Source organism: Mustela putorius, unplaced genomic scaffold, assembly GCF_011764305.1.
Source record: "Mustela putorius furo isolate JIRA1106 unplaced genomic scaffold, ASM1176430v1.1 tig00000407_pilon_pilon_pilon, whole genome shotgun sequence".
Lineage (NCBI taxonomy): Eukaryota > Metazoa > Chordata > Mammalia > Carnivora > Mustelidae > Mustela > Mustela putorius.
This window is the reverse complement of record NW_025421373.1, coordinates 14,274,731-14,292,938: the sequence shown is the minus strand read 5'-3', so window position 1 is coordinate 14,292,938 and position 18,208 is coordinate 14,274,731. Positions and strand designations below refer to the sequence as shown.

The 18,208-nt window shown below is 36.2% G+C and overlaps 1 protein-coding gene across 4 annotated transcripts in view; it reads right to left on the bottom strand.

Annotated features, from left to right (window-relative positions):
- The window catches only part of FBXO4 (F-box protein 4), a 41,417-nt gene extending 25,409 nt beyond the window's left edge, over positions 1-16,008 (bottom strand). The window contains exons 1-7 of one of the 4 annotated variants that reach the window (XM_013051526.2): positions 15,621-16,002; positions 14,189-14,424; positions 11,611-11,831; positions 8,542-8,617; positions 8,257-8,432; positions 4,430-4,625; positions 136-3,508 (exon numbers count right to left, since the gene is read on the bottom strand). In XM_013051526.2, the coding sequence (XP_012906980.1) occupies positions 3,481-3,508; positions 4,430-4,625; positions 8,257-8,432; positions 8,542-8,617; positions 11,611-11,831; positions 14,189-14,424; positions 15,621-15,809 (1,122 nt within the window). In that variant the 5' untranslated portion in view covers positions 15,810-16,002 and the 3' untranslated portion in view covers positions 136-3,480. Of the gene's footprint in view, positions 1-135; positions 3,509-4,429; positions 4,626-8,256; positions 8,433-8,541; positions 8,618-11,610; positions 11,832-14,188; positions 14,425-15,620 lie in introns of those variants that run through there. The other 3 variants (XM_004737950.3, XM_045079516.1, XM_004737951.3) reach the window with 3 other exon arrangements.
- Between the last annotated feature and the right edge of the window lie 2,200 nt (positions 16,009-18,208).

The window sequence follows — 18,208 nt, the reverse complement described above, 5'->3', positions numbered from 1 at the left end:
AAGATGTAATTGGTGAGTTACTTCTTACCAGAAATTACAGAGGCTAGAAGAAAACAAAAGAACATCTTGAAAGTGATGAACAAGTAAAATTGTCAACCCAGGATTTTATATATCTTAAAAAAATAAAAGACCACATTTATTATTTTGTAATATGTTTCTTTTTAACTTCTCTTTAATATATATGAACTGTTTCAGCAAAAACTATAACTGTTGTCTGAGATTTATAATATATAGCAGTATACTACACTTAACAGCTATAATAAAGAGTGGTTTGAAGAATAATGAAATCTACACAGTTACAACATTTGTACTTATTACACAAATGAGTACAAGGTTAACTATAAGAAAACTTTCAAAAGCTATGGAAATATGTTGCAATCACTACAGCAACCTCTAAAAAATGAGGAGACATGCTAAAAAACACTAATAGAAAAACTTAAATCAATTTCCAAAAAACAATGAAACATCCAAAATAGAAAGAAGAGAGAAACAACAATAGTGAAGAGGGGATAAACAAGTAATAAAATGGTAGATCTGAAGCCAATCATATCAATAATCACATTAAAAGTAAATGATCTAAACATTCTAACTAAAATGTAGGTATATTACCAGAATGGAAAAGAAAAAGGCAAAATGTGCTATATTCTATCTATAAGAGATAAATTAAAACATAAAGACAGATTTAGGTTAAATGGATATATCAGGAGATCAGTATTTTTTTAAACATCGAAGGGGTGATATTAATGTTAGAGAATGAATTTTACAACAATGAGTATTATCAGCAAAAAGGACATATTATTAATGAGAGATAAGAGTTAACTAATCAGAAAAATATAAGTCATCTATGTATGTGCACCTAAAAACATCATCAAAACACATTAAGCAAAAGTTGACAGTTAAAAAGTAGGCAATTCTACATAAAGATTTTAATGTCTATTGGTAATTGATAAAACTACTAGAAAAAAATCAGTATGGGGCAACTGGCTGGCTCAGGTTACCCTTGATTTTGGGTTCGTGGGTTCAAGCCCCATGTTGGGTGTAGAGATTACTTAAAAATAAAATCTTTAAAAAAATCATATAGCCAATATAGAATATCTGAACATTATCAATTACTTTTACCTAATAGATAGCTATAAAATATTTCACCTAACAACTACAGAATATAAACTCTTTCAAGTGCATGTGGCATATTTACCAGAATAGATCATAGCTTGGGCTAGAAAGTAACGTTCAACAAATTTGAAGATTGAAATTTTTTAAATGTTCTCTGATAAAAAGAGACATTGAATCAGGTATCAATAACAATAAAACATATAGCTAACAGATTAAACAACACTAATACAACAATACTAAATAATCCATGGATTGAAAAGTAATCTCAAGGGGTTAGAAAATATTTTAACTGCATAATAATAAATACGTAATATTTCAAAATGCTTACATGAAGCTAAAGAGGGCTTAGGAGGAAATCAATAGCTTTAAATGATTATTTTTAAAAAATAAAGGAACAGTGACACCTGGGTGGCTCAGTCAGTTAAGCGCCTGACTCTTGATCTCGGCTCAGGTCTTGATCTCAGGGTTGTGAATTAAAGCCTTGTGCTGGGCTCCTCACTAGGGATGGAGCCTACTTAAAATAATTAATTAATGTTTTGAAAAAAGAATAGAATCGATTATCTAAATTTCTACCTTAAAGAACTAGAAAAGAGAAAATTGAATAAAAATTCAAAACAAATTTTAAAGCAGGAAGGAATATTAGAATATTAATCAATGAAATATAGAATAAATCAGCAAATCCAAAAGTTGGGTTTTTTTTTTAGAATAATAAAATCAATAAAACTTAAGTTAGACTGGTCAAGAAGAAAAAAGATATAAATTACCAATATCAGGAATGAACAAGATGACGTACTACAAATATTAAAAAGAAAATAGGGAGACCTACTTTTGGCATAATAACATGAGTGGTTCTGTGGAATGGCTCCCTAGAGAAACTGGAGAAACTTATTAAAAAACAAAACAAAACAAAACAAATTTAAAGTCTCCATAAATGGTCCCAAAGCATACAGAAAATGAAGAAATATTTTCAAAAAAAAAAAATCTACTAAAACTCAGTAAGAACATCAAGTGTCTGGGATTTGGACCAAGATTCACTCACTCCATCCTTCCTTCAAATCAGCAAGTTATCAACTAAATGGGGCAGACAAGGAAGAAGAACCATAATACCTCCCTAAGTGAGAGAAGTATCTTCCCAGGAGGGAGATGGTCAGCATTTTCCATCCTGCCCCCAACTACATGTTGCTGAAGCCAAGTTCTGAATGAGTGTACCCAGGTGTAGGAACTCCCTTTTTTGGAGCAGCACCCACTCATGGATTGTAGGCTGTATCTTAGTACTACTAAACTTTTTTTTTTAACTCTAACTCTAATCCTAACCCAAATACTGTGCTCTTATTATAATGTTAAAATCCCTCAGTTCTAATGAGACAGGAAAGGAATATAACATTTCCTCTGCAATTTGTGAGGAGAAGGTCTTATGATCATGTCTTATGGAATGTTTTCTCTACGACTGTGGAATAGAAGTTGGCTTTAAAATGTTATGAACTTTTGGGATGCCTGGGTGGCTCAGTTGGTTAAGCCGTTGCCTTTGGCTCAGGTCATGATCCCAGGATCCTGGGATGGAATCCCAAAACAGACTCCTTCTCAGCAGGGAGTCTGCTTCTCCCTCTGCCTCTGCCTGCTGCTCTGCGTGCTTGTGCTCTCTCTTTCTCTGACAAATAAATAAAATAAAATAAAATAAAAAATCTTATGAACTTTTGGTTATGTAAAATAGCAAAAACTTCCAGGAAAATTATTTTCACTGAATTGGTATTAAATAGGATATAAAGTTAATTTCTGCTGTTTCACGGGGAAAAAAAAAAAACAAAAACAGAAGCTGTATGACCATAACAATAAGTGCAATTCCAATGAATATTCCAGTCTTTAAGCAGTATATTTATTAAAAATAGATAAAAACTTCTTTTTGATAACCAGTTAGGGACCCTTGAGAAGAACCTATAGAAAGCTTAGCAAATTTGCTATTCTCCACCAGGGCAACCTTTGAACTGAAACTAGAAATCACAAAGAATGAGAGAAGTACAAACTTGTTCTTCACAGAATTTAATATTTTAAAAAAGAAAATATAAACGTCATAAAAAAAAGTCTTAAAAGTTTCATTCAGGGGCTAAATGCTAGCACTGAAACTTTTCTCTTGTAATTGATTTAAGGTAAAAAATAAAAGTTATGTAAAAAAACACAGCAGTTACAGCTGTCCCAATATAAAGCCCACCTGCAAAAAGGCAGGACAAAATTAGCTGAGCAGATATCCACATCATGACCTTAGTAACAAATTTCAAGTGGTTTCAGTTCCCAAGGTCTAAAAGAAGGCTCATCTTGCATGCTTAGATTCTACTTCTTCAAGAATCCACTGAATGCCATTCAAAAAACCAGTTAGAGTTTCAGCCTCTGTATCCTGGACCTATGAGCAGATAAGAGAAACCACTGTAAGAAACTGAGCCCAAAATCTTATTATTAAAAGAAACGTTTTTCTAGATACTAAAAAAAGAACAGGATTTTTAAAATCCTAATAAACTTTGGGTGAGTCATTTGTTTTGTTTTCTAGAGAACTTAGATTAAAAAAATGATCTTCTACTTATAATTATTACCAATATGAGGCTTATTGCTTATCTTGGAATTCAGTTTTGGGAAGGGGAAGAATTATCATTTCTATGACTTATTTGTATGTATTAGAAAAAAAAATTGCTCTAAACGATCCACTTTGAAAACTAAAACATTTTTAAATGAACTCAGCTAGTCAGCTGATAAATGTGATATTCAGTATTGCAAAAATGTACATTTTAAGACTGACACTCTTCCTAGCCTACTACTTAGGAAGGTACACCTTTATTAGTAGCTTTCCAACTGTGGTCCAAAGAGTCTTCAGGATTCCACAGGAGGTATATGGGAAGGAAGGAAGAAAATCCTTTAACTTATTAAGCATAATCATTTCCAATTTTTTTTCCTTTATTTTACTTAGGGGCTTCATGTAAGGTTTCGTTTAAGAAAAGGATTCCATGATTAAAGTAAAATTTGGAAAGCAAGAAAAAATAAGATGAAATTTTTATTTCTGATGACCCTTAAAGCATATTTTAATGCTGAAAAAAAGTGATACTGGTATCTTAAAAAAAAAAAAAATCTCCAAATGCTATCTCACTATATCTATGATAGAAGAGACAAGTAGTGAGCAAATGATAGGTGAAACATTGATACCAAACAATAGTCTCCCACTGATTAAGTTATTAGGATCAACTGTAGAATGCTATTTCATTAAAGAGAATGAGTAGAAAAGAATAAAATCAAATAGAGAACAGTGAAAAAAATAAAATAAGATTTTCCTCACCAGAGAAGATAGGACCTTACCATCCATGGGTGGTTTAGATGATTTAGATGCAGCTCATGAGCCAAATAAAAACAGGGCATTCTTTTTACATTTGCTTGAGAAATACAAGATAAAACCAGCATAGGTCTTCCTGAAGATCCAAAAGCTGGATCTGTCATTGCCATAATACGAGAAAATTCATCTTGCCATTCATGTCCTAGAGAATGTAGTCAAAACCCTTAATTTACATTACTTATAAGGATTTTAAAAATAAAACAAATTTAAAAACAAAACAAGGAAATAAAAATATTACCAGGATCCAAACATAACAAACTGTCCCTATTGTTGTTCATTTACAGCTCTTCATTTACTGATCTATCATAAAACTACATTAGGTAGCCTTCAAGGATAGGCATTTCAGTGAAATTAGAGAAAAAAAAAAGTCTCAGTACCATTCAGATGTCTCCATATTTTAAAGGCAAAAATACATTGATATAGGTATTTTCCTCTCATACATTTTATAGCTATCACCACCCTTTCCTTGAAAGACTAGTTTAAACAATTTAAACACAGACTTGGATCTAGCACTATTATTCAAACTAACAATCTCTGGCTTTCATTGGACTATGTAAAATCAGTGATATTGTGAGGTAGTCAAAATTCTAAAGGACCCCCAATGACTCACACCCTTGTATAATATATGAATCTAGAGGGGATGAATCTAGAATCAGTGATGAAATATCATTGCCATGAGTAGGCTACATTATAAGACACAGCTAACTTCAAGAATGAGTGATCATCATCAGTGATGCTGACCTAATCAGGTAGGCTCTTAAAGAGATGAGGTTCTCCTGGTGAGAAAGATTCTCCATTGTGGATTTGAAGACAAGAGGGAGTCACAAGGCAAGAAATGAAGGTATCTTCTAAAAGATGGTATCAGCCCCTGCTGACGGTTGGCAGGAAAACAGTAACCTCCTTCCTACAATAGTATGGAACTGAATTCAGCCAATAACTTCAGTGAGTTAGAAAGAAGATTTTTCCCAGGAGCCACCAGAAAGTGCTGCAACCCATCTGACCCTGATTTCAACTTGTGAGGCCCCAAGCTGGAAACCCAGCCATACTGTGCTGATTTCTGACACACAGAACTATGAGCTATCAGTGTTGAGAACTATGAACTATGAGTGTTGTTTCAAGCCACTAGATTGGAGGAAATTTGTTATATATTAACAGAAAATGAATAAATATTTAATGTCATTATCAACAGGTTGCGTTTAAATCTAATCATAACCTCTTAGATTTTGACTTGTCCCATCTGTTCTTTGTTCCTTTATCCCCCTCTTTGGACTGATATTTCTAATAGTTCCATTTTACCTTCACTAATGGCTTATTTAATTGTACCTCTCTCACACTTTTTTTAGTGGTTACTCAAGGATTTACAATGTACATTTTTAACTTCTAGTGGTCTACCTCTAGATAGTATTACACAACTTCATGTACTGGAGAACCTTATATCAATTTAACTCCATTTGTCCCCTTCCATTTGTCTATATTGGTATCATATACCTTACTTAAAAGAATCATATGCCCACAATACAGTCTTACTATTTTTCCTTTATATATTATAAAAAAAATTTAAATTAGGAACAAAAAATCTTATCTATAGCTACATTGCTTCCCTCCCAGGGCTCTTTTTTTTTTTTTTAATAAAGATCCATTTTTCCATCTGGTATCATGTTCTTCTGCCTTGAAGAGCTTTCTTTAATATTTCTTGTAATATAAATCTGCTGATATTTAACTTTCTCAGGTTTTTTCTGAAAGTCTTGATTTTACCTTCATTTTGAAAGATATCTCTGGATACAAGATTTTCCCCACTTTGCAACACTGTAAAGATTTCCCTTAAAGGCCTTCAGCAATTCTTTTAGGAATTCTCTGTCCTTATCTTTGGCCCTGTCTATATATGATTCCTTTTGCTTTGGCTGTCTTCAAGATAATCTCTTTATTGTTGGTTTTCATCAGGTTGGCTCTAATGGACCTAGATTTATTTCTTATTTATGTATTATTATTTTTTAAAATTTATTTGGAATCCTCTGAGCATCCTGTCATCTTTCAGTAATTTTGAAATAATTTTGGTCATTATTGGTCCCAAAATTTCTTTTTCCTTGTTCTCTTTCTTCATATTTTGGGACTCCAATTACACATGAGTTAGACCAGGTATTGTCATACTATGGTCTATGGATCTATTTTTATAAATACTTTTTTTAAACATCCATGCCTATTCATTTATAAATTGTCTATGGCTACTTTTGCACTCTAACAGCAGAACTGGGTAACTGTGAGAGATCATATAGATCATTATATGACTAATCTCATATAGAGATAGAAATCTCATATAGAGATCATTATATGCCTAAAATATTTACTATATGGACTCTTAAGAGAAAGTCTACTGATCCCTGAGTTGGGAACCCCTGATGGGTTCCCCCAGTTCTTGGATGCTCTGTTCCTCACTCCTACTCTTTTTTTTCTGTGTTTTACTTTGGATAATTTTAGTTTATCTTCAGATTCACCAAAGGTTTCTTTTGCTGATAAATCCACTATGTAAAGTGTTTACCTCCTATATTTTCATATTTAGCATTCCCATTTTACTTTTTCACAGCATCTTTCTCTGTGCTGAAAATCCCTATCTATTCACACATATTTTCCATCTTTTCCACTAGATCCTTTAACATATTAATCATAGTTATTTTAATGTCCCTTTCTGTGAGTGCCAACATCTGATATCATATCTCTGGATATGGTTCCACTGATTGCTTTATCTCTTGAAATGGGTCATTTCATTTTGATTTTTTTGTCTTATAATTTTTAATTTAATGCTAAATGTTTTATGTAGAAGAACATAAAAGGTAAAAGAATATATATCCAGAAATGGGCATGCTTTTCCTGTTAGACCACTAACGCTGTGGGTTGATTCCAACTAGTCATTAGTTGAGCTGGACTTAGCTTTTGTTGCTCTGGTTAACTTCAGTGCACTACAAACTTTAAATCCCTTCAGCAATGTTGCTACGTTGTTCTGAGTGGGAACAATATATTACATATTCATGCCTTAACTTATTCACAAAAGATTTGGGAGAAAAATTATAATACTTGTTTGTGGCCCAATAATATTCTGATGTGATGCCTATATAGCATCGTGAAGGGCAATTATTCAGAATATGTGGACTGTTCTTAACTATTCTACTTAATTAACACTTCATCCCACCTTTCTCTTGACTATCTGGGTAATTAAAACAAAGCTAAAATTTTCCAGTTATCTACATGAATTATTTGAATAGAGCTAGAAACATACAAAACATCAATAACAAGTGCAGAAGCATACAACAAAGAAATACTATGTACTTATAAAACTTCGATATGCATCAGAATTTTTTAGGTTAAAAAAAAAAAAAGAATGCCCAAGAGACAACCCAAATCTATGAATTATAATCCATCAGAATAGGAATCAGCAGCTGTTTTTAACAAGCTCTCCAGGTGGGTGATTCTAATGCACATTAAGGTTTGAGAACTCATTATTAGCAATGAGAAATGAAAAAGTTGGAAAATGAGTCTTAGTCTTGATGATAAATAGTAGCTGTTAATGATGCAGCTGCTACTGATATGATGATACAGAAAGGAATGCTATAAGCTTATCTGTTCTTTGTTCTTTATCCATAGAATAAACTGAGGTCATAGAATCACATTTATTAAATTAACCATCATGCTTTTAAGAAGCCACAGTAAAGCCTAAAAATGTATTTTCTTATTTGCTTTGCAAAAAAGGTTTCTTAAAAAGAAAATAAAATAATGCTTACTTTTATGAGCTTCAGCATTTGCAACATAGATGAATCCATCAACAACTTCACACACCTTCTGAATTTGTGGAATTACACTATACCGGCTTCCTTGTTGATCATCTCCTTCATTCTGTACACTGAACATCTTGTTAACTGCACTTGTATGCTCTTCTCTTGCTCTATCTCTTTCCTTTCTATAAGAAAAATGTAAATATAAAGCATAAAAACTAAGCAGGCTCCACCTTCCCCATAAAGTACCCAAGTCCTGATGCCCCAGGTTGGCCACCACATAGGCAGCCTTACCTAGTAGTTGAATATAGTATCAGGATGTTGAATTTATGTTGGTTGCTCAACTGAAAACTGACTCCAGATCCAATACCTAAAGAAGAAAATTATAGTTATCAAAACAAGTCATTAATAAATACAGAAAAAGATCACACTGAAAAACAATTACCCAGTGCAAGCAAAAAAAGCAACCAAAAAGCCCATGACAAATTACATATAGCTTTGGAATAAAATGAAATGTTCATGTTGAAGAAAATGTGCTGTATGCAATTTTAATTTACATGGTAATAAAAATATGGATAAAGAACATTGTTCTTTATCAACATTGTTACTTGTCCTTGTTTCTTAACCTTCTCCCTTCTTTGGTTGTGTTAACACCTGGGCCTCTTCTCTTCTTACCTCATGAAAAGATCTTTCTCCCATGGCTCTACTTCTTTTTGCTATACAAATGCCCCTGTAGTTCTGTCCATCCTCAATCCCTCCTTTTAGTCTAAATTACCATACCCTCAACTAGACTTTTGCAATCACTTCTAACTAGTCTCCCACATCCATTTTTTATCCCTACTGTCCATTCTTCTGACAGCAACTGGAGAAATGGCTTAAAAATGCCTATCTCATTATGTCTCTTTCCTTCAAAGCCATTGCTCTTCAAAAACAATATAACCTTACCTCTACTTTAGGACAACTCCACTTTTCACACCTTTAATCCCCGCATCATAACCAATCTAGTTGTTTAAATTAACCTGTCATGCCATCTTATGTCACCATTCCAGGTTAACCCATACCCAGAAATCTTGGTGGCTGAGACTGCAAGCATGGCCCTAGTCCCCTGGCCACAAGGTTTGGTGCACAAACTCTCCAAAGAGATCAAAGAAAAATTTTCTACTGTTTTCTCTTTGTTTTCATCAGTTTAATTTCCAGACATTACCTTCTTAACACAGCTAACCACAACCCAATACTATCTCTATGCTGTTCTGTACCACACTGCCAACAACCCATTCCCCCTTCTTCCTTGATCTCGCAGGGTTTGAGGCATAATTAGATTGGCATCTATAAACAATCATTTCTGCTGCTGTCTAGAGAATAAAATTGACAACTCATGATTAGCAAATTTCTCCATATCCTCAACCTCTTCTTGAGTCTTCTACCCCATGGCCTTACCTGAACTGGCCTACCCTTAGGGGCTGCTTCTCTTGAAGTACATCTCAAGTAACAAAACTGCTTCTTCTCACACATCTCAGGGTAAAGATGTGGAGTCAATGTTCTCTTTACTCCTCACTGCCATGTCTGGTTACTCACCAACCTTCTTCAAAACTCCATCTCTGAGATACACTATTCAGATGCAATACCATCTCCCTTTTCTCAAACTCATCATTTATGAATCTCCTTTTGATAACCTCTTCCACCAAACATTCACTGAAGATTTTACACCTGGTTCACAATCTTCCTCTCCATCCTCAGAAACTTCCAAGTCCATGTGGACACCATGAGATTCCCAAATCTTGATTCCTAACCCAGATCTTTCTCTTGAGATCTGGATGCATAGAGTAATCCAGTTATTGTTCATTTAGTCATCAAATCTATATTGAGTGCCTACTACATGCCTGAGTTCAAACACACAGCTAAGAACAAAGCTGGTAAGACTCCTGCCCTAATGGAGCTTCCATTCAAGTGGACTGCGGACAGCAGGCATCTCCATTTATATATCCCAGAGTTATCAAAGTCAGCATATTCCAAAGAGCATCTGTCCTTCTTCCTATAAAGATCCCTCAAAAAACTTTCTCTTCCTCCTCCTTATCCTAGTGAATGGTACTATCATCCAATATGAAAACCACATCAGAAATAACACTCATACATATTCAGTCAATGCTATCCTTCATGTTTTTACAATATTATGGTGCTTTCTTAACAGGTCTCCATGTTTTATAGCCTCTTCTAATCATTTTTCCACTCAGGAGCCAGATCTTTCTAAAATGTAATCTTGATCATCTCACTGCTCTGTTTAAAATCTTTCAACAGCTCCCAAATGCTTAAGCAGGGAATACACATATCTTCTCATCCAGCCCACTCTAGACACTGAGATCTACTTCAAACGTGTAATATGTATCCAGAGCTCTGTGCTTTTAGAAATGTAGTTTTCACTGCTCAGAATACTTGTGTCCCTTTTTTTCTAATAGCCTACTTTAACTCATCATAATGACTCAAATAAGGCATCATATTCAACAAAGAGCCTTCTTGGAGCCTTATCTTTCTACTCAGGAGCTAATTACACCATATTCTAATTACCTATATACTTGTCTTTGTCTTTATCAAGACCAAGTGTCTTCAGGGCAGATAAAAAAAATTTTTTTTTTAAGATTTTTATTTATTTATTTGAGAGAGAGACAGTGAGAGAGAGCATGAGCGAGGAGAAGGTCAGAGGGAGAAGCAGACTCCCCATGGAGCTGGGAGCCCGATGCGGGACTCGATCCCAGGACTCCAGGATCACGACCTGAGCTGAAGGCAGTCGTCCAACCAACTGAGCCACCCAGGTGTCCCGGGCAGATAAAAATTTTTGATGTTTGTTTCAAATAGCTACACCTCTAGCATCTAATAGGTGCTCTCAATAAATGAATAAGCAAAGCATAAGCTAGATTATAGTATTATTTATACTTCTATTTCCTGCTTGCCAACTAACTATATGATTATTGTTTTCACAGAAAGAAGAGAAAGGTGTTAATTTAGCTCTTTTTAAAAATTCCACTACATATCAAAGTACTTTGCACATAGTAGATGGGTTTTTGCCATCAACATTCTTTTAAAATATGGTAACTACTGTACAAACATCCCGATAACATATATTTTACTTGCACATAATCTTATATTCTAGATTACACAAATCTGAGGAAATAAGAGGAAGCTCATCTCTGATAAAAAGTAAATCAACCCTTTCAGTCCACTGGGACCTGGGGAGGAGGAGTGCCTATTCACCAAAATACTATAATTCATTACATCAATGAGTTAATTAAAAATTTCTTTTGATTTAAGATTAGTGTCAAGATCAAAGTGTTTTAACTATTATATGCTACAGATTAACATGAAAATTACCATCAATCTGCCTCTGAGGCAAACCAGCTGTTGGGCAAAGTTCCTCAGAAGACATCAAGCTCAACACCAAAGATGTATTCAGTTCTTCCAAACCTGGTCCAAACATAGCAAATCGTGGTTCATTCTGAATGATCAGTGAGTGTAAAAATGATGTGACAGCTCCATACATAGGACGACTAGATTTCAAGGATCTTCTTGTATATGGACAGCACATTTTATAGCTGCATAAAATTGTCACAATTAGAAAATAAACACAGAAAAAAACATAGCCAGTTATTCATTCAACAATAGTTTATTGAGAACCCGCTAGACACATTATATTATGGTATTGTACAATACAATAATTATATAGTTCCAGTCCTCATGGAGGGAAGTGGAGAACAGATACATTATACATGTATGCTGGATGCCATCACATGAAAAAGCAAAGGCACTCTGGGAGTAGAAGTGGTCCAAATGTTAAGGAAGTCTTCCCCAGGAAATGGCTACTTACTTTCTAATTTTTCATTTAGATTTTCTCATGGAACACTTGGTCTAACACTTGTTTCAGTCGTAAAAATTCACTACACAGAGCAGCGTCTCTCAGTCCGGAGAGATTTTGCCTCCCCACCCCAAGAGAGCATTCATTTGGCAATGTCTGCAGTCATTTCTGCTATTATGACTAGGGGTCATTGTGTGGTGTGCTACTGGCATCTAGTGGACAGGGGTCAAGAATGCTGCTAAACATCCTACAGTGCACAGCACAATTGATCTGAACACTTGATCTAAAATGTCAATAGTACCAAGACTGAGAAACCCTACAATAACCTATAAGGATACTTATCATAAATGTCTTTAGAGGTTAAAAAAAAAAGATAGAAATTAGTAATGCCACCAATAGAACCAAATTTCTTAAGTACTCCTATTAACAGCCTCCAATGTAACAGTTTAGTAAGTGTTAAATATACAGGGAGGCTCTACTGTTCCTTAAAGATAACCTAGCAAACTCAGAATCGTGTGAAAAAAAAAAAACAAAACTAACCAACAGTTTCTTTCAATAGCTATAAATTTCTAAATTACCAATTCTACATGTTATCAAAAGTTAGAACACAGTAACTGAATCAAAATAAAACCTAAAGCCCTTTGACTACATCATGGTGGTTAAGACAATTACTGACCTAACAAGACAATGATCTTTATTTAGGAAACTTGTAATTCAAGAAGAAAAAAAAAATCAATTTTTGAGGCTAGGTAGATCTGACCACTTTATTTATATACTATGAACCTACATTTTTTCATCTGCATTATTTGAACAATAACAATTAACCCAGGGTTGTAAGGAACAAATTAATTTATATTATTTAAGAAACAAAACAATGAACAAAGAAAAAAGCAGACAAAAAAAGAAACTGGTGGTTGGCAGAGGGGAGGTTGGTGGCGGGGTGATATAAAAGGGGATTAAGAGTACATTTAAAAATGATGAGCACTGAGAAATGCATAGAATTGTTGAATCATTATATTGTATATCTGAAACTAATATAACACTGTTAATTATACTTCAATAAAAGATACTTTATATGATCACAAATGTTAGTTACTATGATTATTTCTATTCCCAGGGAAAAGCTGGTTCCACAGCATGATATACTTGATGCTATGGTTGGTTGTGGGACAATGTAGAAGTAACAACCAGCAAGTGAGAGGACAATAGTACTTACTGAAATTATATATAACATATCATATACATTTTAATCAAGTAGTCTTATAAGACTTGGCATTTAGATTAGAATAAAGAAAGATCTGAATAACTCAAATAAAATATGAAAAAAAATCCTAAATACAGCAGAGCAAAAACAGTTCTTATCTAAAACATAAATACTTTTTAAATTTTATTTACAATGCCTTAAATGTGGGGCCCTCAATAAAGTAGGTTATATCCAGATCCAATGACATTATATATTTTTAAGGTGGCATGACAGGGTTCCAATCTGAATAGTCCCTTATAAGCTATATAACTAGGTAAATCCATAACCATTCTGAACCTCAATTCCACATCTATAACACAAGGGTAATACTTTCTTATTGGGTGATGGCTAAATAACTAAACATACATAAAGCATCCCTCATAGAATTCAATACACTATAGTTGCTCAACATTAATTCTCTCAGCTACATGATATTTAAAAGTGTCAATGCTTCTGGGTTAACAAAATCTTAGTTTCCAGAATCTTGAGAATGGTTTTCTTCCCTGTGAAAGAACTGGTGTCTGATCACTGATCATTTGTTTTTTGGATACAGCAAAGTATTCACTATTTAACAAAATGACAAGTGTTCTAAAGATGATGAAAGCTTTAAGAAATGTTTTACTTCTTGGCATATGAACTGTCTACAATTATTCAAATAACTACCATAGGTAAATAACAAAATGTGAAAACTGAAAGGGTCATATGAAGGAATTTAAGTTAATACCCAACTTTTACAAACACAACCAAATTCCATGAAATGTATGATTGGCAGAACCAAGACTAATTTAGACTATTAACTTGCACCACAGGCAAATTTAGTAGCTTCTTTTTAATGCATAAAACTAGATACTTACACTGCCATGTAGTCAAAAAATGCACCGTCAGTGACCTCAGATATAGGCTTTTTTAAGATTTCTAGATCTGGAAGAGACTTCCAGTCAACAGAAGACCAGGAAGGAAGATCCCGCAGAAGAAAATACCTCCACAGAATTGGATCTCGTACAGTTTCATTCCAATAATGGCTTGTACTTCCCAATTGACACAGATCATGAGGTGAAAGAAATGACAAAATATATAGCTGTACGTCAATCTGAAATAGAAACGGCAAATAGGTAAAAGGGAGGAAAAAACGTAGCTTAAAAATTTTCTGATAATTATAAACAAATAATTATTTTATTATACTGGGAATCCAAAGGTCAACTGGACAGCCCATCTTTTTAATAATTATATCTATCATGATGAATTACAAAACAATTATACTAGATAACCGAAGATCAATTTAACAGTATTTTTAGTAATTAAATCTATAATGCTGAAGTGATTTTCCTGCCATCAGAAGAGAAACGTATCTGAACATTTAATTGTTGACACACTGAAACGTTCATGAAAGACCAATCATTGCTCTGGAATTTCAAGCAAAATAAAGAGGTCCTTTAATTTCTCATAGAATTTTGCCACTACATTACCTGAACCAACCATTTAAGGAAACAATCTAGTCTTCAAAATAAAACTTCTATCAAAGCACTTCTGATTTTGTCATTAGTTCTGATCAAAGAGTAAATCTGCCATCTCACTTTCTCCATCAAATCAGTATTTCAAAGAACTTCTACAAAAGGGAGAAGCTTGGAGGCGTCCTTAGCCTGCAGTTTTTAATTTCTGATAGACGTCAGAGGGAGGGAGGTGTCAACGGTCCAGCCGAGATACAGAATTTGTGTAATGCCTAAGAATTGATCCTCGCTCCCATTTTCCCATCTGCCTGAAAAGTTGAACAGTAAGTGGTGTGGATAAATCTTGTGGTCTCTTGTAACTTGAGGCACGACTTCGTCCTGGTCAGTTACGAGTGAGTTCTGTTAACTTGAACTGCGCGGTAAGGGACCAGCCTCGATCTCCCGGCGGTGTTCGGTTTCACCTCAGGTGAAAGACGCCGAGCACCCAGCGACCGAAGGCTTTCCCCAGGCTAACCAGTCTGTAGTCATCTCCTCCCATTTCCTTAACCCGACGTTCGGGGTGTTCTAGGGCCAAAACTTGGTTTGGGGGGTGGAAGGCTTGGGCGGACCTGGCCGGTTACCTGGGCGTTTCGCTGCGACCTTCGGTCCGGCTGCGGAGCACCAAAGGTCAACGCCTCAGCATTTCTGGTCAACTGTTGCTCCCGGGTGACGACACTGCCCGGAACGGCCTCGCGCCAGACACAGACTTCAGCGCGGTGATGCCTCCCGAGGCCGCCAGTGCGGAACGCCCCTCCCGGCCCGGCCCCTAGGTCCTCCGCGGCCGGTGGCCGCCACTCACCGGCAGCCGCGTCAGGGTACTGGCCTCCTCATCCGCCTCCTCTTGAGAGGCTCTCAGCGCTGCCCTCTCCTTGCCCACCGACTGCCAGAAGTTCCTCCAGCCGCTGAGGATGGCGGCCTCTAGACGGCCCCAGTCGCTGTGGTGTGGCTGAGGGGAGCTGCCTCCGCTGCGTGGCTCGCTTCCCGCCATGGCCGCCGGCGTCGCACGTGACGCGCCGCAGGGTCACGCACGCTCCCGGCTCCGGGCGGCCGGCCTCCCGTCTCGCGCCTCCCTCCTTCCACGTCTGCCCGAGGCCGGCCTCGGCACCGGAGAGGGCACGGATTATTCTAATCTCAGGCTCAGTGCTGCGCGAGTCTGCTTGGGTTTCTTTCTCCCTCCCCCTCTCCTTCTCCCACACTCTCTCACCCCCTAAATAAGTAAATACATCTTTTTTAAACAATTGAAAATAAAGGCAGAAAATGGGGGCACCTGTCTGGTTCAGTTGGTGGAGAATGTAACTTTTGATGTCAGGGTTGTTCAGCTCCATGTGGCCCAATCAGTTGTGGCGTCTCCAGCCGAGCTCGAACCTCGCGCCAAGAGCTTAATCCAGGCTTCAACCTCGCGAGCCGCGCTTCATTCACGTGCAGTCTCTCCCCGCTTTATAACTTCCCCCAGAGACGCTCTCTCTGTCTGCGACCCATTTCCACTTAGTCTGGGTCTAGGTGGCCCCTACTTATTCCATAGCTGGCCCTCCTTCGCTACCGTAGGCTTAAAAGCCGGTTGCTTCCTTCTCAGCACTGCTGTGCTGGGTGTGCTGGTTTTTTATTGGTTTTCGGTCTCCGATTTACTGTTAGTTTTCCTGCGGATTAGCAAAAATGGAACATGGAGGTGACCAAGCGCCCAATCACGAGAAACCTCATGCCAAGGCGAGGAGCCTATATTTTCTCTATAAAATTTTAGGTACATTTAAAAATCCTGAAGGTAGGCAAGCATCCCATAAAAGGGCAGCAAAATAGGGCTAGAATAAGAGAAGCCAGATATGGTACCGTTAAAATCCTAGTTGTTTTTGTTAATCTGTCAGAACAGCTCTCCATTTTACTTACTTTGTCCAGCCTTACTTTGAAAGGGTTTTAAGAAACTATACTATAGCCCACATTAAAAGATAGTAAAAACAAAAACTCAATTGAGTAAGATCAAACTGGCTTTATTGAACAATTCATGAATCTGGAAGCATCCCATCCAGCAAATGGAAAGGAACTGCAGGACAAGGAAGGTTTTTTAAAGATAGAGGTGCGTGGGTAGCACAGTGGTTAAGGGTCCTATTCTTGGTTTGGGCTGAAGTTGTGAAGGCAGAGTCCTAATCTCAGGCTCAGTGCTGCGCGAGTCTGCTTGGGTTTCTTTCTCCCTCCCCCTCTCCTTCTCCCACACTCTCTCACCCCCTAAATAAGTAAATACATCTTTTTTAAACAATTGAAAATAAAGGCAGAAAATGGGGGCACCTGTCTGGTTCAGTTGGTGGAGAATGTAACTTTTGATGTCAGGGTTGTTCAGCTCCATGTTGGGTGTAGAAGTTACTTAAAAAAAAAAAAAATAAAGTCTTTAAAGGCAGAAAGGAATGGGGAAAAGGAATTATTGACAAAAAGTACACTACTGTAGACAAAGCCATCCTAGTGCTAACCAGGAATTCCATGTTGAAGGTTACTTTTTTGGGGTGCCTAGGTGGGTCAGTTGACTAAGATTGGAACTACTGATTTCAGTTCAGGTCTTTATCTCAGGGTCTTGGGGTTGGGCTCCATGTTGGCCATGGGGCCTACCTAAGAGAGAGAGAGAAAAAAAAGGTTGCTTTCCTGAGGGGTCTGAAACTGCAGTTAGGTTGGATATGAAGTATTGGTTTGCTGAAGTGAGAGCCTTAAAATAAGTGATTGCATTTGGGGCCTGTGGGTTTTCTTTCCAACAAAGGCAACCTATTATTTGGAACTGGATATAGTCTCTACTGGTAAGATGGACACAAATACTTATTTAGTATTATGTGTCATTCATTTTTAAATAGATTACTTCAATCTAATCCAAAGAATACTCTGCTCAAACACTAGAGCTCTGTCCCCTAAAGGAATATTTCATTCTGAAGTTATAAATATAAAAACTTTTAAGTCTCTAGGATCATTCAATAAAGGGCAAGACAGCATTATCTGTTACAACATGCAACAAGAAAAATACATTCAAAATAATCCAGGGGCTTTAAAATTCCATTTTTGAGAACAGAAATAATAGATCTCTACATAATCTGGTTTAAACTGTCAACCAGTAGTTGCTTACAATATCCAGATCTGCAATTATCCTTTCTTTTTGTGAAGATATCAAATATGGAAATTCCAAATTTCACAATCAACCTACCATTGTGTTATCTTAATCGTCAAAATAGTCTCTCACATATAACCCGTCACCAGTTGAAAAATTAATCCCCTTTTTTTAGTCTTCAAGATAAAAGGATCATCAACTTCATAAAGCGATTAGTCTGTAAGGATCATGATAAACTAAAGGGAACATATATGTAAGTCATATGTCTATACAAATATTTAACTGCATAATTATACTTAACATAATATACA